The 16,128-nt window shown below is 38.9% G+C and overlaps 1 protein-coding gene across 2 annotated transcripts in view; it reads left to right on the forward strand.

The window, feature by feature from the left end:
* The window catches only part of MME (membrane metalloendopeptidase), a 48,838-nt gene that overhangs the window by 24,233 nt on the left and 8,477 nt on the right, over positions 1 to 16,128 (forward strand). For both annotated transcript variants that reach the window (XM_056358968.1, XM_056358969.1), the window contains 9 exons: positions 1,414 to 1,550; positions 1,646 to 1,739; positions 3,110 to 3,238; positions 4,175 to 4,273; positions 5,250 to 5,330; positions 6,308 to 6,411; positions 8,119 to 8,177; positions 13,293 to 13,412; positions 14,105 to 14,238. In XM_056358968.1, coding sequence (XP_056214943.1) covers positions 1,414 to 1,550; positions 1,646 to 1,739; positions 3,110 to 3,238; positions 4,175 to 4,273; positions 5,250 to 5,330; positions 6,308 to 6,411; positions 8,119 to 8,177; positions 13,293 to 13,412; positions 14,105 to 14,238 — 957 coding nt within the window. The remainder of the gene's footprint in view (positions 1 to 1,413; positions 1,551 to 1,645; positions 1,740 to 3,109; positions 3,239 to 4,174; positions 4,274 to 5,249; positions 5,331 to 6,307; positions 6,412 to 8,118; positions 8,178 to 13,292; positions 13,413 to 14,104; positions 14,239 to 16,128) is intronic.

Genomic DNA, 16,128 nt, shown 5'->3' on the forward strand with positions numbered 1-16,128 from the left:
TTTTCTCAGCTGAATGGTGGTGACAGAGGCCATGGATTAGGAAGGCTTGGGCCAACTGGAGAATCGGAAGCAGTGTATATAGTTAGCTGCAACACCAGTACCACTTATTAAAGAGGTGAATGGAGAGACTGGCGGAATATATAGCGCTTTACAATCTACTGTATTGCGAGCTGAAGGGTCTGTCTCAGCTGGTACCAGATAGAGGAAGACAACTTCATACTGGTGAAAATATTTTTCATGACATCAGCTGCAGGTGTGAACTTCCTGGGTAGGGGAATGCAGAGGTTATAACCTCCTGTGAATACTGCTCTGTTGCTTTGGGTTATGGGATGGAGGAACAGCGACGTGGCTGCACAGTCTGGTGTCTCTGCCCACTTCCAGCCTTGCTGCATGGCTCAGATCCCAGCGCTGTGCAGCTGAGCAGTGACTGCAGTCCACGTTCTCTTGGTAAGCAAGGGGGATGCCTGCATTCTCCAGGCAGGCCTTTAACCCATCTACTGTCCAAGGCACACAATATCGCTAACCAAATACTTATCACAGGGAAATTATTTTTCATATCAGCAAACAAGTAAGAATTTCCAGTTGAGAGTGCCCACACAGTAAAATAACGTTCTGGTCAGACTAGATGGACACTACAGAATGAAAACTTAACAGAAAGTAATTTTCATAGGCACTGGGTCATGAAAGTTATGTGGGCCTCTTGCAAAGGTGAATACCAGCATAAAGAAAATGGGGGTTTAGGACCACAGAGGCAGAAAAAGAACAAGAAGTCTAAACTGTGGCTGGGATTTGTCTGTTGCAGCATGCTGCAGACTGGCCTGATATCAAACCAGTTGCTTCTCCAGTATCTAGTACTGTGGCATGTAGAGGAAAATTCATCATAGATCATGGATTTAGTCTGTCTGGTTTACAGCCTATTAATATGTATCTTTTTATGGACGTCATTGTACTTCAGAACAAGTCCTTCCCATGTGCTTCAGAATGGATGTTCAAGTATACCATGAAGCTACAGAGACATACTGTAATTTGGGCTGTTAGTCCTGCTTTAAAAGTTCTTGGCCAAATACAGCAAAAAGGCAACTGAAAATTTTCCTTAAAACACCATTTCCGCTTTTCCAGGCTAAAAGGAAAGGGTTGTAACATTTTTAATGTGTTAGTTTGAAATGAAAAGAATGTCTTGAACCTTTCTGCTAAATACCACCCTATTTTACTAGGATTTTGGAGCACAGAGGATATAAATTATCTCAGATCAGTTAGTATTATTATGATGGCTCCATTTACAAGTAGTGCAGCTGTTAGGAAAACTAAAGGCAGAACGTTTGTGTTATGCAAACATAGTTAAACTGGAAAAAAACAAGCTAAATGCTGTTTCTTTATGATTTAACAATATACTAATGCATATTGATTTTACAGGTATTCAACTGGTCAAAATTCATAAATGATATAATGTCAACTGTACAAATTAATGTTGAGAACACTGAACATGTCATTGTTTATGACCCAGAATACCTTATCAAGCTGAAGTCTGTTCTTAGTAAATACACTCCCAGGTAGGTATGTTAGGTACTGTTGTACTTTGTGGTTTATTTCCAGTAAACTTAAACAGCCTAAGACCATTACCAACTTTTGTTGCTTTGTTCAACAGAGACCTTCAAAATTACATGATCTGGCGATTCGTAATGGATCTTGTCAACAGCCTAAGTCGTAACTACAAGGATACAAGGAATGCTTTTCGTAAGGTGCAGAAATTAATCTCTCTTTAAGTTGTAAAGATGATTTTGTGAACCACAAAAGATAACAGCTGTAGTATATAAAAATGTAATGTATTTTGAAATTTGCACACAAAGCTAGATGTGTTCACTGAAGCTGCTGCTGAAGCGGACACAATTTATATGATATATGCTTGATAGTGGATTGGAAAAGCACTGTTCTGGTACTTGGTCTCCATGTTTTTCTGAATCTAAATTAATCCCTATTTTGATAACAGGACAGTCCCATTTATTTGCAAATTATTTCAGTTCTGATTGGCTTGTTGCAAACTCTTCAGCATCCAAAGTAACACATTCAAAGTCAAACATTATGGGCCCAATGTTGCTTTTCAGTCATTTGATCCTGCGGATTTTTTAGGGCTTTTAAGGAAAAGCTAAGCAATTTCACAAGTAGACTGGAGATGGAAGAGTCCTCTGTATTTCCACAGTAGAAGTTGCTACTTTATAAGTTTGCTGAGCTCCAACAAAAACGGTTAAGGCCGTTTTGTTACATCTGTTAATGACATAAATACTTTAACATGCATATGCAGCTTTTTTAAAGGAGATTCTGCTTGTTACAGAAAAAGATAATAATTACTGCAGGAAGTCAACAAATGTTCAGTTTGGTCAGTTTTACACATCTGAACAGGGCAGTCTTACTCATTGATTATTTGGCCTGTTCCCCTACTCTTTAAAGTATGAAACTATTTTAATATAAAGCTTCATATTTGCTTATTCTGCATCATCAAGGTATATGTTTTGTACTCTATAAATGAAAGACATCTCCCACTACATCTTAGGACTTCACTGAGGAAGTTTCATTTAGAAAAATGTCAGAGTCTGAAGGAATAACAGAAAAAGCTTTTACCATAATCTGAGTATAAAAACCATGCAATTTTCTACTACTGAATTAATAATATATGATATAGTATAGGTGCAGCTTCTTACACTAAATGCAGTGAAAATAAACTAGCATTTGTCTTGTTAACTTTACTTTCAAATATCAAGATTAGGACAGTTATGGCATTACATGACTCTCCCATACAATGGTTTTTCTGGGTGTGTGGCTAGTTGGTCCCTTATTAATTCAAACCTCCATTTGTTTTAAATACGGCATGCTTAAAATGTGCTACAGAAAGTGCCAGTCCTAGCACAAAGATCACTGGATCTGCAACCACTTCCTTAAGAAATCAGCAAAAAGATCTCAGCAGATCACTAGACTGGGCATGTAGATGTGCCTGTATGTGTCACTGAGGGGCTGTGCTGTCACTCAAAATGCACATCTGCCAGTCAGTCACCATTCTCCTCCACTGTACGTGGGCCCACATGTCACTGTCTTACCCAGTGTTTATGTTTCACAGGCACTTTATGGCACAACATCAGAAACTGCTGTTTGGCGTCGCTGTGCAAACTATGTCAATGGCAACATGGAGAATGCAGTGGGACGGCTATACGTAGAGGAAGCATTTGCTGGAGACAGCAAACATGTGGTAAAGCTTTTAGCAAACTTAGCCTGTGTGCTGTCTGAGCATCACTTGTCCCTTACCGTGCAGTTCTTTACACAGCTTTGATTACACTTTATGTGAACCTTCTTTATATAGCAAGTCACTTTCTAAAAAACCTAATCTGCAGATTTGCTTCTCAACCCGTGTACTGCTAAGGAGTAACAAGAACGTATGTGCTAGGGAAGTCGTGCCTTTGCACCTAAGTACTTCTGCATTAACTGCCTTGAGCTGGCCCGCTTTCCAGGCAGATGACCACAGTGTGAAATAACATGCAAAATATGAAGATGACATGTGCACACTTGGAGGGAGAGAGGCATCTGCCTGCTCCACTCTCCTACGAGCCAGCCTTGAGCCCAAAGCACCACTGGCCCGCGAGTGATGGACTGTGTGCGAGCTACTACGCACACGCAAAGGACACCACTTACTGAAATGAATAGTCACTGTTTGTTCTTTGAGACTGACACTAGTTCACATGCTGCCAACGTGGGGCGTAGGGACAATTGGTTATGTCTGTTTGTCTTCAGTCACACAGAAAATTGGCGAAAATTAACCTGAAGTCAAGCCTTAGTTGACTCCTATCAGTCCTGCTGTAGTCCGGGCTTAAGGTCCACCATTTTTTGTGGTTGACATATACACAGTAATTTGATCCAACATCCAACAGATGGATATCTGATATATTTTTTATAACCTGAATAACTGAATTGCATTGCCTTGTGAGCTCACGCCCGTTCCTTTTCCACCCACAAGTCAGGCTAAGCATGCTATTTAACCTGAGCTCCAGGTTTTGAGTGTGGCCTGTAAACAGCATACACTCAATCAGCTAGTGCAGGAAAAACAAGGCTATAATAATCAAATTACAACTTTGGAAAAATAACTGGATCATTTCATGTGGATTTGTAACATTCTGATGTTTTTTCCAAGGTTGAGGAAATGATTGCAGATATACGTGATGTTTTTATAAAAACCTTATATGAACTTACTTGGATGGATGCAGAAACCAAAAAGAAAGCAGAAAAAAAAGTAAGTTAAATCTTAAATCTATCTTAACTCTAACATCTATCACTGTTTTATATGTACAAAACCACAACTATTTCTGTTTATATAGGCACAGACTCTTAACAGACTTCCTGTATCAGATCCAGTTTACATGGGAAGGGGCCTCTGTGGAGATAAGCACACAAAACAGGAGTAATTTGTGTACAAGATTAGGACTTCCCAGGCAAATCACTGATTAAGGGGCTAGATAGTGAATATCTACAAGGAAGTAATACTGAAAATGAGAGGGAATGATTTATGGTGATTTGATCAGCTATTAGGAGCAATAGGGCAAAACCAGAAAGTCAAACAGCAGGCTGGACATCATCAGTGAGTTCTCTTTTAAGGGGAGATTGTAGCTTCAGACAGTTCTTGTAAGTCTGGAGTAAATAACAGAAATCAATTGTAGAGAGCCCTGAACTGGGAGGGAAGCAACTGAAAGAACTATTTATTACATCTCTTTTGCTACTCCAGTGTAGATGGGGGAGCTAGTTAAGAAATATGGGTACAGACCCAACCTGAGCCAAACTGCACAAATCTCTGGAAATTTTTAAATGTGTTTTCCATTAAAAAATATCAAGTTATTCATTTTATTTTTATTTTAGGTGCTGTAAAATATGTCATATATTTCAGGATTTCTACTATTTGTTTAAACCAGCCTTTCAACTCAAAAGCACAAAGTATGTTTGGCTGTCTTGTGCACATTTCTGTAACTTTACTTACAAAGGAAGGAACAGAATATACTTTCTAGAATTTTCTGTTGTTACAAGAAGCCATAAACTTTACAGTGCTTTCAATGAATAAAAAGATGCAAACAAAACCTATACATAATTAACATCCTGGGATTTATGCAGTTGCTTCCAATATTTATTATATGCTTCCATGCATTTGTTATATAATTTATAGTCACTTTTAAAATATGACTGTATTTGCTGTGGATATCAAATTATCTTGTCCCTAGGCAACAGCAATCAGAGAGAGGATTGGTTATCCAGATGAGATCGTGACTGACGACAATAAGCTCAACAGTGAGTACCAGGAGGTAAGTACCCACAATATGCAGTATAATTAGAAAAGGGTCTTAAGAGAAAAAATCTTCAATTTGTCCTCACAGTGAAGCTGAACCATAGGCATCCACACAGAATAACTCAGTCTTCTGCTCAGTTGCACAGGTGTAAATAAGGATGTATTAAAAGCCAGTGTAGTACAGCTGATCCCGTACAGATGGTGGTAAGTATTTCATGGTGTTTCAAAGGAATGTATAAATTCTAGAGGAGTTGTGTTATAATAAAACATGGAGCCAATGGTGCTCAGTCCAGTATTTCTAAATGTGCTGCCACAGATGGGCATAACACTGGTTGAAGCGGATGCAAGTATATAACTTAGTAACTGTGCCCATTTATCCACGGATTGGAATTAGCCTCTGAGGTATGACATCGGATGACCCATATAATTTAAATCGTCTAAGCTTTTTCACTGCAAAATGTGACCTCAGTATTCTTTTACCTTGTGGGTTCATTTGTAACAGTAACTCCACTAATGTATTTAGTATACATGTATGTTCAGGCAGAGTATGTCTTAGAAGTCAAAGTTTCAATTTTGAAAAATACAGACATAGAACCAAAGTATGCTTTTCAAAACACCATTTGAGCCTTATTCATGTGTTCTTTCTAAAGTGGAATTGCAGCTTACCAAGCTGGTAGCTACTCATTTCAAGCAGGCAGCTCCCGGAGGTTAGGCTCAAAACCACAAATGCTGAACTCCACGCAAAATACATATATATATGAAGAGGGAATAAAGATCTCTTGAAAATATTGTACAGCCACTAACATATATTGAGCTACAATATCAGCTCTGTGATGTGGCAGAGCACTGCAAACCAAGTTCTAATTGTAGATCAAAAAATACTTTAAAATGCGTTGCTTAGTTCATCATGCTTAAGACTAGATTTTCCAGATCCATGTATCTTTTATTGCAAACCAACACCACTACTAAGTACTTTTCCCTCTTTCTTTTTAGTTGAACTACAAAGAAGAAGAATACTTCGAAAATATTATTCAAAATCTAGTATTTACCCAGAAGAAGAGGTTGAAAAAGCTTAGAGAAAAGGTGGACAAAGAGGAGTAAGTATTTAAAAGGCTGTGAAATTTCCATATCTCCATTCTTGGAGATACTCAGATCTTGAATAGAAAAGCCTCTAAGCAACCTGATCAAGTTAGCTTTACGTGGGGCCATATGACTTCTAAAGGTCCTTTTTACCTAAATTATTCTGTGACTCTATGTTTTGATTTTTGATTACATTATCATTTGCATAGTCCTGTTCCAGACTTCTTTTTTAAGGGGGAAAAAAATTATCAAAGCCTGCAACTTTTCAGACTCACTCTAGTCAGACATCTTGCTTCTTCAAACTCTCACTTTTTCAGAAGGTAAAGGATCTACTTCACACCTCTGGAATGACCGCTATGAATTTTCCAAATACTGTGTCATAGCTTTTCAGAACTATAGTCATTATTGTGGATAAATAGTTCCAACAGTTGCTTTTGCTGTTCTGTATTTGCGTATCATTAACTGAAAGTTTATGTTCCACCTAACAGCCACCTCACTTCTGCTCTATTTTAACTTAAAGCTGTGTTTGGCCTTGGCTTGTTCAGTTGCTTCAGCTTGATTTAACACATCTCCTATTTTGTCCTTATAAGTGTATATTTGTTAGGTGTAACTACCGTAAGTTTAATCACATTCAAAGATTACCACAATTGTGGTAGTCTTTGAATGCAAAGTATTAAGCACAATTGATTATGCTCTGATAGTTCTAATTTATTCTGCAAATTAATTTTCACTTAGACAAGCAATAGCCACTGTTAGAATACTTGGCGTTGCCTATGACTGGCATATGCAATACAGTTATCAAATAGATCATTTATCACAGAAATTAATTTCACTCAGAGAGCACACAGCCAGGAAATACAACTTCAGCTGTATAAGGCCCAGCTATTCGATTTTGTAGAACCGGTCTCATTTTCTCTGACATCTTTTCTGAAACACTATTAAATGTGTACAATAATGGCCCACATCAAAGCACTAGCCCTGCTTGTGATGCTAGGAAATTCATTAGGTGATCATTGATGAAAGCCAGTAAAATTGTAAAAAAATTGGAAAAAGATTTAAAACTCATTATATTTCCCGTTAGTTCTCATTATGTCCAGATGGACCCAAAAGTAACAGTGAAATCCTTCATCTAGGCAAGTAGGTATTATTTAAATTAAACCATAGGACTGTGAATCAAGCCACGCCTCTGCCACAAGAGCTCATGGTGATCTATGTACCTTCATTCCTCAAGAAATTGTATTAAGGAAAAAATGGTAATAGTCTCAAATCTGATACTCATAATGTACTGGTATTTGAGACAGCTGGATATATGACAATGACAGGTGACACAGAAATCCTTTTAAGTAAGCACTCTTAAAAAAGTTCCATTATCCCCAAATGTTTAGATACCATTATAACGTCAAGGTCTGTGTTTCAGTCTCTTTATATGGGAAATTTTGCCTGTATAGTGCTGCAGTGTGAGCAGAAATAGAAACAAAAACTAAGTATCATTGTTAATCAGTTTGAATAATGAAGGGAAAGGACTACTGAAGTGATTAAGGCATTAGAGTGTCTGACATACAATGAAAGGCTGAGCGCATGTTGAACTTGACAATGTCCAGAAGTTATCTTCCAACCTCAATTACTCTGTCATTCTGTTATTCAATTTCTAGGTTTGTTCCAGTAATCATTAACTCTGCCATTAAGAACTGAAATTCTAACTTCTGTTCTTCTGTTGTTGCTAGGTGGATAAGTGGAGCTGCTGTGGTCAATGCCTTTTATTCAGCAAGTAGAAATCAGATAGGTAAGGTTTACAGATATAATTGCCAAATTATTTTTATATATATGTATGTATGTATTTTTAAAATCAAGAAGTGAAACAATCATAATATTATGGGGGTTGAGAAGGGCCTCAAAAGGCAGCAAAGGGCAGCAAAATCAGCAGGTTTTTTTGTAGTGAATTGTTCATGTTTTGAATTGCCTTTGTGCAGAACAAGGGCAGACGCTTGGGATTCAGCCATGAAAACAGCAGCAGTGTGGAGTGGCTAGAAGTTTAATAAACACAAGTAAATTTAGTGGCCCCACCAAATTTGTTTTTTTAAGGGGAGGTAAAACGGTACCACCTTTACCTGAAGGAAATACTAATACAAAGTCCCGGAGCTTCCTGCTAGGTACAAATGGCTTCCATTCCTTATAGCCCCTTCATGATCCCTTTGTCCACACTTGTTTAGTATGGCTTTGGGAAGGATGTTGAATTTCATCCTGCTGGTTAATGAATACACCAGTTCATTGACTGAACTGCTCAGAATTCTGTAATGTTTTGCACAATAGGCCAGAATCAGAGCACCTCATACTTGTTCTCAGGAAGCAGTACACTTTGCACTCCCTAAGAGTAATCCCAGAGAGTGAGGCTGGTCTAAAACAAATGTCATATTACCAACGCAAGTGTTCTGCATTCGATGATGAAATACCAGTGCAGAACCCAGCTTACTCTCAGTTTCTGTCTCCTCATTTCCAGCACTTTCCCATACACAGCTGTAAGATCCAGTGCTCAGAAAAGACTCCAGCAATCAGCTTCACATAAGCTGTGCTAAGCAAACTTAGCCCATGCTGCATGGGACTGTTTGTCACTGTTCCAGAGCTGCTTCAAGTTCCAAGTAGACAGAAATCCTACATGGCTCTGTCACCACCTTCTGTAAAAATAATCAGGACAATTGGAACAAAGCATCTGAGGCTCAAGGAAACCAGCATTTCTCAAAAGACAAAGTCTGCTCAGAAAACCTCTCACCAGCTATCTCATCTATAGCACTTCAAGATCTGATTACGAACCCATAGCATGTAGGGGCTCCATACTAGCATTACCTTCAAGTAGTCCCATTTAAATTGCAAGCCTTAACTGTTAGCTATCTTAAATGCAAAGTCCTAATATATATTCTTTTACATATGGCTTAAGAAAAGTTTAAGGAATTTTGAGGCATGCTTAATTGCTGTTCTTAAGATTTAAAGTGTGCCAGATCACTTCCAAGATCACTGTCTGATGTGTCATTTAGTTCTGCTGCTTTTGTTGGAAAAATGAAAATGGAAGCCTGGTAGATTAAACCAAGGAAAAAAGTGAAATTTAAAAAGTCAGAGAAGAGTTCAGTACAATTAAATAGTTTTTGTAAAGCTTTTGAGTATAAACATTTCTAATTTGAGCCTGCCTCAAACCATCCATGATTATAAATAACTTAAAATAGAAGAGAAAGCATTAAAATGCATATAAAGAAAATTTTAAAATATCTGTTAAGCTAAAGGTTAGAACCACATGGAAGCACTGAGGTTTCTCATCCTGTGAACCATACCAGCTCTCTTTACAGCGGCGCAGTCTTTCAAGAATCACAAACCATTTTACAATGTTACATCTCACAAGATTTCTGTCATACCCATTCTGAAAATATTGTTATTATCCACATTTCATAAATGTCAGTGTCCTTCCTAAGCCATTAGTGAGGCACTATGATCCACATATAACTCCTGAAAACAAGTCTCTAAAAAACAAAAAAAACCTTGTCCTGCAGGGCTCTGCACGGAAATGAAACAATATCATTTCCTGTTTATTTATGAAGGCTTCCAAAGAAAATATTTGGTGGAGACATTATTTTCATTGCCAGGGATGTAATTACCATTTCTTTTCAATCTTCAGTAATGCCTTGCAATATAGTCCCACTTCTTTTATCAAACAAACCATTAAATCAAGGTGAAAAATGTCAGGTACCCTCTTCCACTGGGCTCTTGTAATACTAGTGTCAAAAATAATGTCACTGATCTGCATGACTGGCACCACCAGCAGGACTTCGGTAGCACCAGAGGTAATCTGAAGCTTTGCTTTGGGACCAAGTATCAGACTTCATTATGTGGCAAAAAGCACTCCCTGCTGTTCAGTCTGCAAGCACAGCTGCACTAAGCCAAATGGATGCAGGTTTTTTCCAGTTTTTACAGGGTATGTTTAATACAGCATACTAACATTTTCAGTCAGTGCTTTCTGTACCAAAAATATAGCACCCCTGATGACATGTCTTGATTCTGTGCGTGCAGGTTTAAAGGAATAGCATCAGGTTTGTAATGGAAGAAAACAAACTAAGCCAAACTTTCCAAAAGGATTTTTCCTTTTTAATTATTTCTGTCCCCACTGAAGAATTGAAAAAGACAAAAAAAAAGTCCTGCAGCCCTAGATTTTCAGATTTTACTGAGTCAGGTGATCTGTTAAAAGCAGAATTCCGTAAATATGATCCTGACTTCTCCTGCTAGTCACCTATGTTTTTGCAATAGCTTGCAATTTCAGAATCACAAGAGTACTGTTCTTGGGGATAGTGGGAACTGCAGCATTGTTAGCCTCAGCATCCTGCAGGCAAGAATGAGGCGGCATGGAGAAAACTCCTTGTATTGGTGCAGTCACAAACAGGACAAGAGAATGCAGCCCACTGCAAATGGAGCTGTTTGCATAGGAATTCAGCAGCTACAATACTCACCTATTTTTAGGTTTCACATCCTAGTCAAAACTTCGGTGATTTTTGCCAAGGTTCGTGAACTTTCCCAGTTAACCCAAACCATTCTGGCTTTGCAGTGGGTTCTAAAGGTAAAACATGAAATAAGCACTGTGAAATCCAAGATGGCTTCAGAGAGACAAAACTCTGTTGACTTAACCGACCAACACTGCTTGGGTAAGGATGGCAAGACAGTGCAGGCAGTTTGGCAGGTGGTAATGCTAAGTGAACATTCAGCTCATTACTGAACGTTTAGCACAAAAATCCGCTCCAAAGGCTTTGTTTAAAATAGCTTTGTTCACCAATTCATAGAAAAGGAATCATGATTTGGAAAACTGAAACTGGTGACTGGCAGTTAATATGAGCCATAAATTATTACCTCATCCTTTAGCTATGGCATGCCACAGGATAATTAAAGCAGTCTGATCTTTCAAGTGATGTCTGAATTAGCTTAGTATTATACTTAAAAAAAAAAAAAAAAAAAGAAAAAAAAAAAAAAGAGTTCTGTGCATGATATGTAGGAAATTTAGAGCTCTGATACTACATTTTAATATGGTCTGATCTTCACTGTTCCATCAGCAGCATTGATCCTAAGAAAGCTGCTCAACCTCAAAAAAATCAGCTGAGCTGCTGCTAGCAAGGTGGCCCACCATATGTGCCTTTAGATCCCAGCTGCCTCTGACCCACAGGCAGGTATGCAAGACAGAACTGACCTGTGCCTCTGGCCCGTGGGGGGTACTGTGCAATAGTCAGTCTGGCAAAGGCATTGCTGTTCTCAAACACATTCAAGAAGAAAAGCAGCATGTTTTCCTCTGTCCAGGGCTGCACAGACTCTGAGGGAATACTTTAGACCTTTTCCTGCCTTGAATATTCACGAAGCTGAAAGTGCATTCTGCCCTTCAGATCCCAAAGGATTTGCACTTCCCTTTTCTTTACTTCTCTACTTGAAATGTATCCCACTGTAGGAGGAACGCCTGCCCACTTCAGACCTGTATTTTGCAACGGAAATGGTGGAATAAGTTGTTTTCAGAAAGGTGGAGTTAAATAAAATCTATGGATTCTGACATTTTACTCTAAAAATGGAAGTAACAGTGTTAATTAAACTGAACTGAAAGTCGTGGGGAACTGTGTCCCTCAGGGAGGGAAGGTCATCCTACAGTTCTAAGCAAAAGACGAGCTGAGCTCCAAGCGACTTACAGTTGTAACACTCTAGGCCATTGACTGATGTGCATCATTTTTGAGCAAAGATCTTGCAAGCAGTGATCTCCAAAAAGAATAGTGGTCTGATGCTGTGCACTCCACATATTACTCTGTTCTGCCAGTCATCAAAATAGCCCATCACGCAGTATGGCATTTACACTCTTGTCTTTGCTGTCAATACTTTCTCATAGTAACATTGAAACATTTCAATATTTAATTCCATGCCAAACTAAGTGTAACAGAATTACTGTGACAGCAGGCAGCAGTTTGGACAGGACAGCAGAAATAGGAGTTTTTCTAACCTGTTTTATTATTTTTCAATTTTCCTATGGTTCTTTCTCCTCCTGAAAGAAACTGCTAGAACTGTGCTTGATTTATTGTTCTCTTTTTCTGTTGTGTGAAAACTGTCATCCTATTAGTCTTTTTTGTTCAAGTTTTGTAGAGTTTCATACATCTCATTCACAGTGAGAACTGATACTTTCTATTGCTGCAACAGGCTGAAGTACAGGGAAAAGGCCTGCATGAAATACAAAACGTAACTGAATATTTTATAAATTTTTAAAAATCTTCATATATATTCATATAAAAAGATCACAATTGCAACATGATTTCTTTTTTACTAATTTGTTTCTTAAAAGCCTACAAAATTAATCACAGAAGTGGGTGAAAATATCCACTTTGTTCTAGTTCTTTCATGGCCAGCTTGGCCTATTTTTATTAATTCTACTGGGAGTTACTGATATTTTCAGTGGAATAAATTCCTTTCTCTGAGACTGGTTTGTGGGGGGGGCAATAATCGAATAACTTACTCTGCTAGGGGAACACCCTCTCATTTCCATGATGTTGTGAGGTTTATTCAATAATGGTACTGATGTTTATTTAATAGTGACACAGGAGTCTGAGAATGCTAGGTGCTGTAGATTAGAAAAGTAAACTGCATTTCCACAAAGTGAAATAGTAATGAAGACAAAGTAAAAGCTGATCGTGATTTTGCAAATGTCTGAAGAGGGGGGTGGTCCTGCTGATCTGTTTCTACCATCCTACAGCCATTACCATGTGTCAGTTCACTTACTGTTGCTGGTAGGTCTGAGAGAACAGCATGACTTTAGTTGAAGCCCATAAAAATGGTCTGTTCACACTGGATTCACGTAGAATAATGAGGCAGGGACTTAATTGTATTGTGGTTTTATTTGCAGTCTTCCCCGCCGGCATTCTGCAGCCCCCTTTCTTCAGTGCATCCCAGCCCAAATCTCTGAATTACGGTGGCATAGGCATGGTCATCGGTCATGAAATCACACATGGTTTTGATGACAATGGTAAGGCACTGAATTTCTAGTTATAAAACTTGCAATGCACAGAGCGTATTATGTGCTTTAGTGCTTAATCATTCCAGGAAGCAGATAAAATGAATTTTCCATATACAAGACCAGATCTGGATTTCTGAGGCTTTACAGCATTCTTCCCCATGAGGACTCCCAAAAGCGTGATCTAGAGGATCCCACACACTCCTGTAGCTGCTAGGCTGCAGCAGCAGCCCTGAACATGGGCCTGTGGCACACAACGGGTTTTAATAATACTCCCTGTTCACTTGCTTTTCCCAAAGGCTACATCAAAACCCATCACAAACTACACAACTGTGAACAGGGTGTGTCACTAGGCGGGCACAGGCATGAACCCCAGGGTCTAGCTACCAGACCTGCTGCCCAGCCACGTCGTTCATATCTAGACCCGCACTATGATCAATCCAGCATTCACTGACAGGTCACAACCACACCAGGCTTCCTAGAAGAGCCTTATTCCCATCTTCTGATTCTGAATTTGTTTGGTTTTCTTCTCCACTGAAATAGGGCCCTCTTAGAAAAGAAAAGCAAAAAAAAAAAAAAAGCATCATCTGCATGACTGCCTCATTACAGCAGGTTTTTTGCATGAACAACTATACTTACTTGCTACCCTTCTTACTGCATCAAAACCCTCTTTTCCTGTGTACATAACTCTGTTATTATTACAGGCAGAAATTTTAATGAGAACGGAGACCTTGTAGACTGGTGGACTGAAGAATCGGCCCGCAGTTTTAAGGAGCTATCCCAGTGTATGGTGTACCAGTATGGAAACTTTTCATGGGACCTAGCAGGTGGACAGCATGTATGTCATATTTATTCATAACTACCAATGTTATTTTTAATGGGGAAGCACAAAACCTTATGTCCTATTTACATAAATGCTGTCTTGGCTTATGGCCAACACTGTTACCACTACACCAAATAAAAAACCCCAAAAGAAATTTTTAAAGACAGCAGTAAACATACACTGACTGTTCTGAAAAAGGCAGAATTTATGTTCTGAGTGAGTGGCAGTCTTGGAAGTCTTTGCCCTAGAAGCCTTTTTGGGCCCTCAAAGGCTCTTTTTTAATTCCACAAAGGAACAGGGAAAAAAAAAAAAATATCAGAAGTTTGTACCTCATTTCCCCAAACCTGACAGGCAAATAATACATATCCCTATGCAAACAAATCCTGCCTGCTCCTGTTCTTCACTCAAAAGTTTCTTGCTCTTTCCGCCAGAGAAACATCTGGACTACAGAGTGAAAAGGTCTGAGAAGAATTAGGGCACAGCAGGAGAGGAAAAGATGACAGGCAGATTTAGGAGAGGCAGGCAATCTACATGTGACTGCATTTGCAGCATTCTGCACAGTTACAGCTCTTGGGCATTCAGTGTCGTTCATGTCTGTGCCTGGAAGCCCTAATTCCATGAGAACAGTTAGCAGGATCAGGTCTGTTCTGTGTCCCAGTGACATCAGTATGCCATTAACTCACAGAAACAGGTGGCAGTGATGTATAATTACATACACTGAACAGTAGACCAGTCCTTTTCCTGTTAAAATGCAAGCTGCAAAACTGCCCCTGGAAGGAGACAGACAGCCCTGGAGAGGAAACACAGCACTTCACAGCTTGTCCTTTCGGGGGTGTCAAGGTGCTCTGCCAATGCACTGCACCGTCTGTAGCACGCAAGCCAGCTTTAATCATCTAGGGACCGCTTCATTATCTACACAGTGCTCCCGCCCTGCTGCACTGCACTGTGGAAGACCACTTACTTTTAACATCCACCTTGTTTATTTTGGACCTCACTGGATAACCACGTGTGGCATTGAAATGCGCCACCACCTGCTTTTTTGTAAGGAACAAAATTTCTCTCTTGGATGGGACCTCCTACAGTTAAATGGGTAAATGAGAAGACACAAGAAGATATTTCTCCAACTACTACTGTCTGCTTTTTTAGAGCCTGACAATACATACCATCATATAGAATAGGGAAAAGATAAAACTTCCAGCCCTGAGGTTTTCCTAATCTATGTGTTAAACTGGTGGGACCCACAGAGAGGCCAGTAAAAACAGCGAAGAATACTTCAACATATTCTTCTGCCTTTTTTTCCACACATTACGGCATTCAAGGTTTTGCAGCTTTGAATATCATAGCCCAGTATCTTAGGCTAAAGGTTGAAAATACAATTTTTTAAAGATAAAATTACAGATTCTCCATTACCAGAGCTTCAGCATCTTTAGTGGTACTTCACTGACTTATGAACAGTATATCAGCTAAATAGGTATCTTTCACGTATCCTGCCACCGAAGAGCTACCTAACTTGCTGAACACACGGAGAAATATTTTGTAACAGATTTGCTGATGCCTGTTAACTGATTATTTCAACTATTTGGAGTCTGGATTTTAACTTCTGGAGACTGTACAGATTTTACTTCCTCTAACTGGAAATGCAGTAAGAAACTGAGGGTTAAAGACATGGAGAAAATAGGAAGATTGCATGAACAATGACTAAGCATCAAAAAATCTAAGTAAGAGAGATACAAGAGCTTAGAAAGTTGCCTGTAGGGGAAAGAAGAGGATTAGGAAAAGCAATAGTATCCACATGGATTTTGAGACAAGGGAGACAAAGACTTTTCGCAGATGTTAACATAATCTCCTGCTAAAACTTCAGATTTTAAGGGAATTCTTGCTTGTAAAAAGTGAAAAACACACAAA

This window comes from Falco biarmicus, chromosome 13 (genome assembly GCF_023638135.1).
Source record: "Falco biarmicus isolate bFalBia1 chromosome 13, bFalBia1.pri, whole genome shotgun sequence".
Taxonomy (NCBI): domain Eukaryota; kingdom Metazoa; phylum Chordata; class Aves; order Falconiformes; family Falconidae; genus Falco; species Falco biarmicus.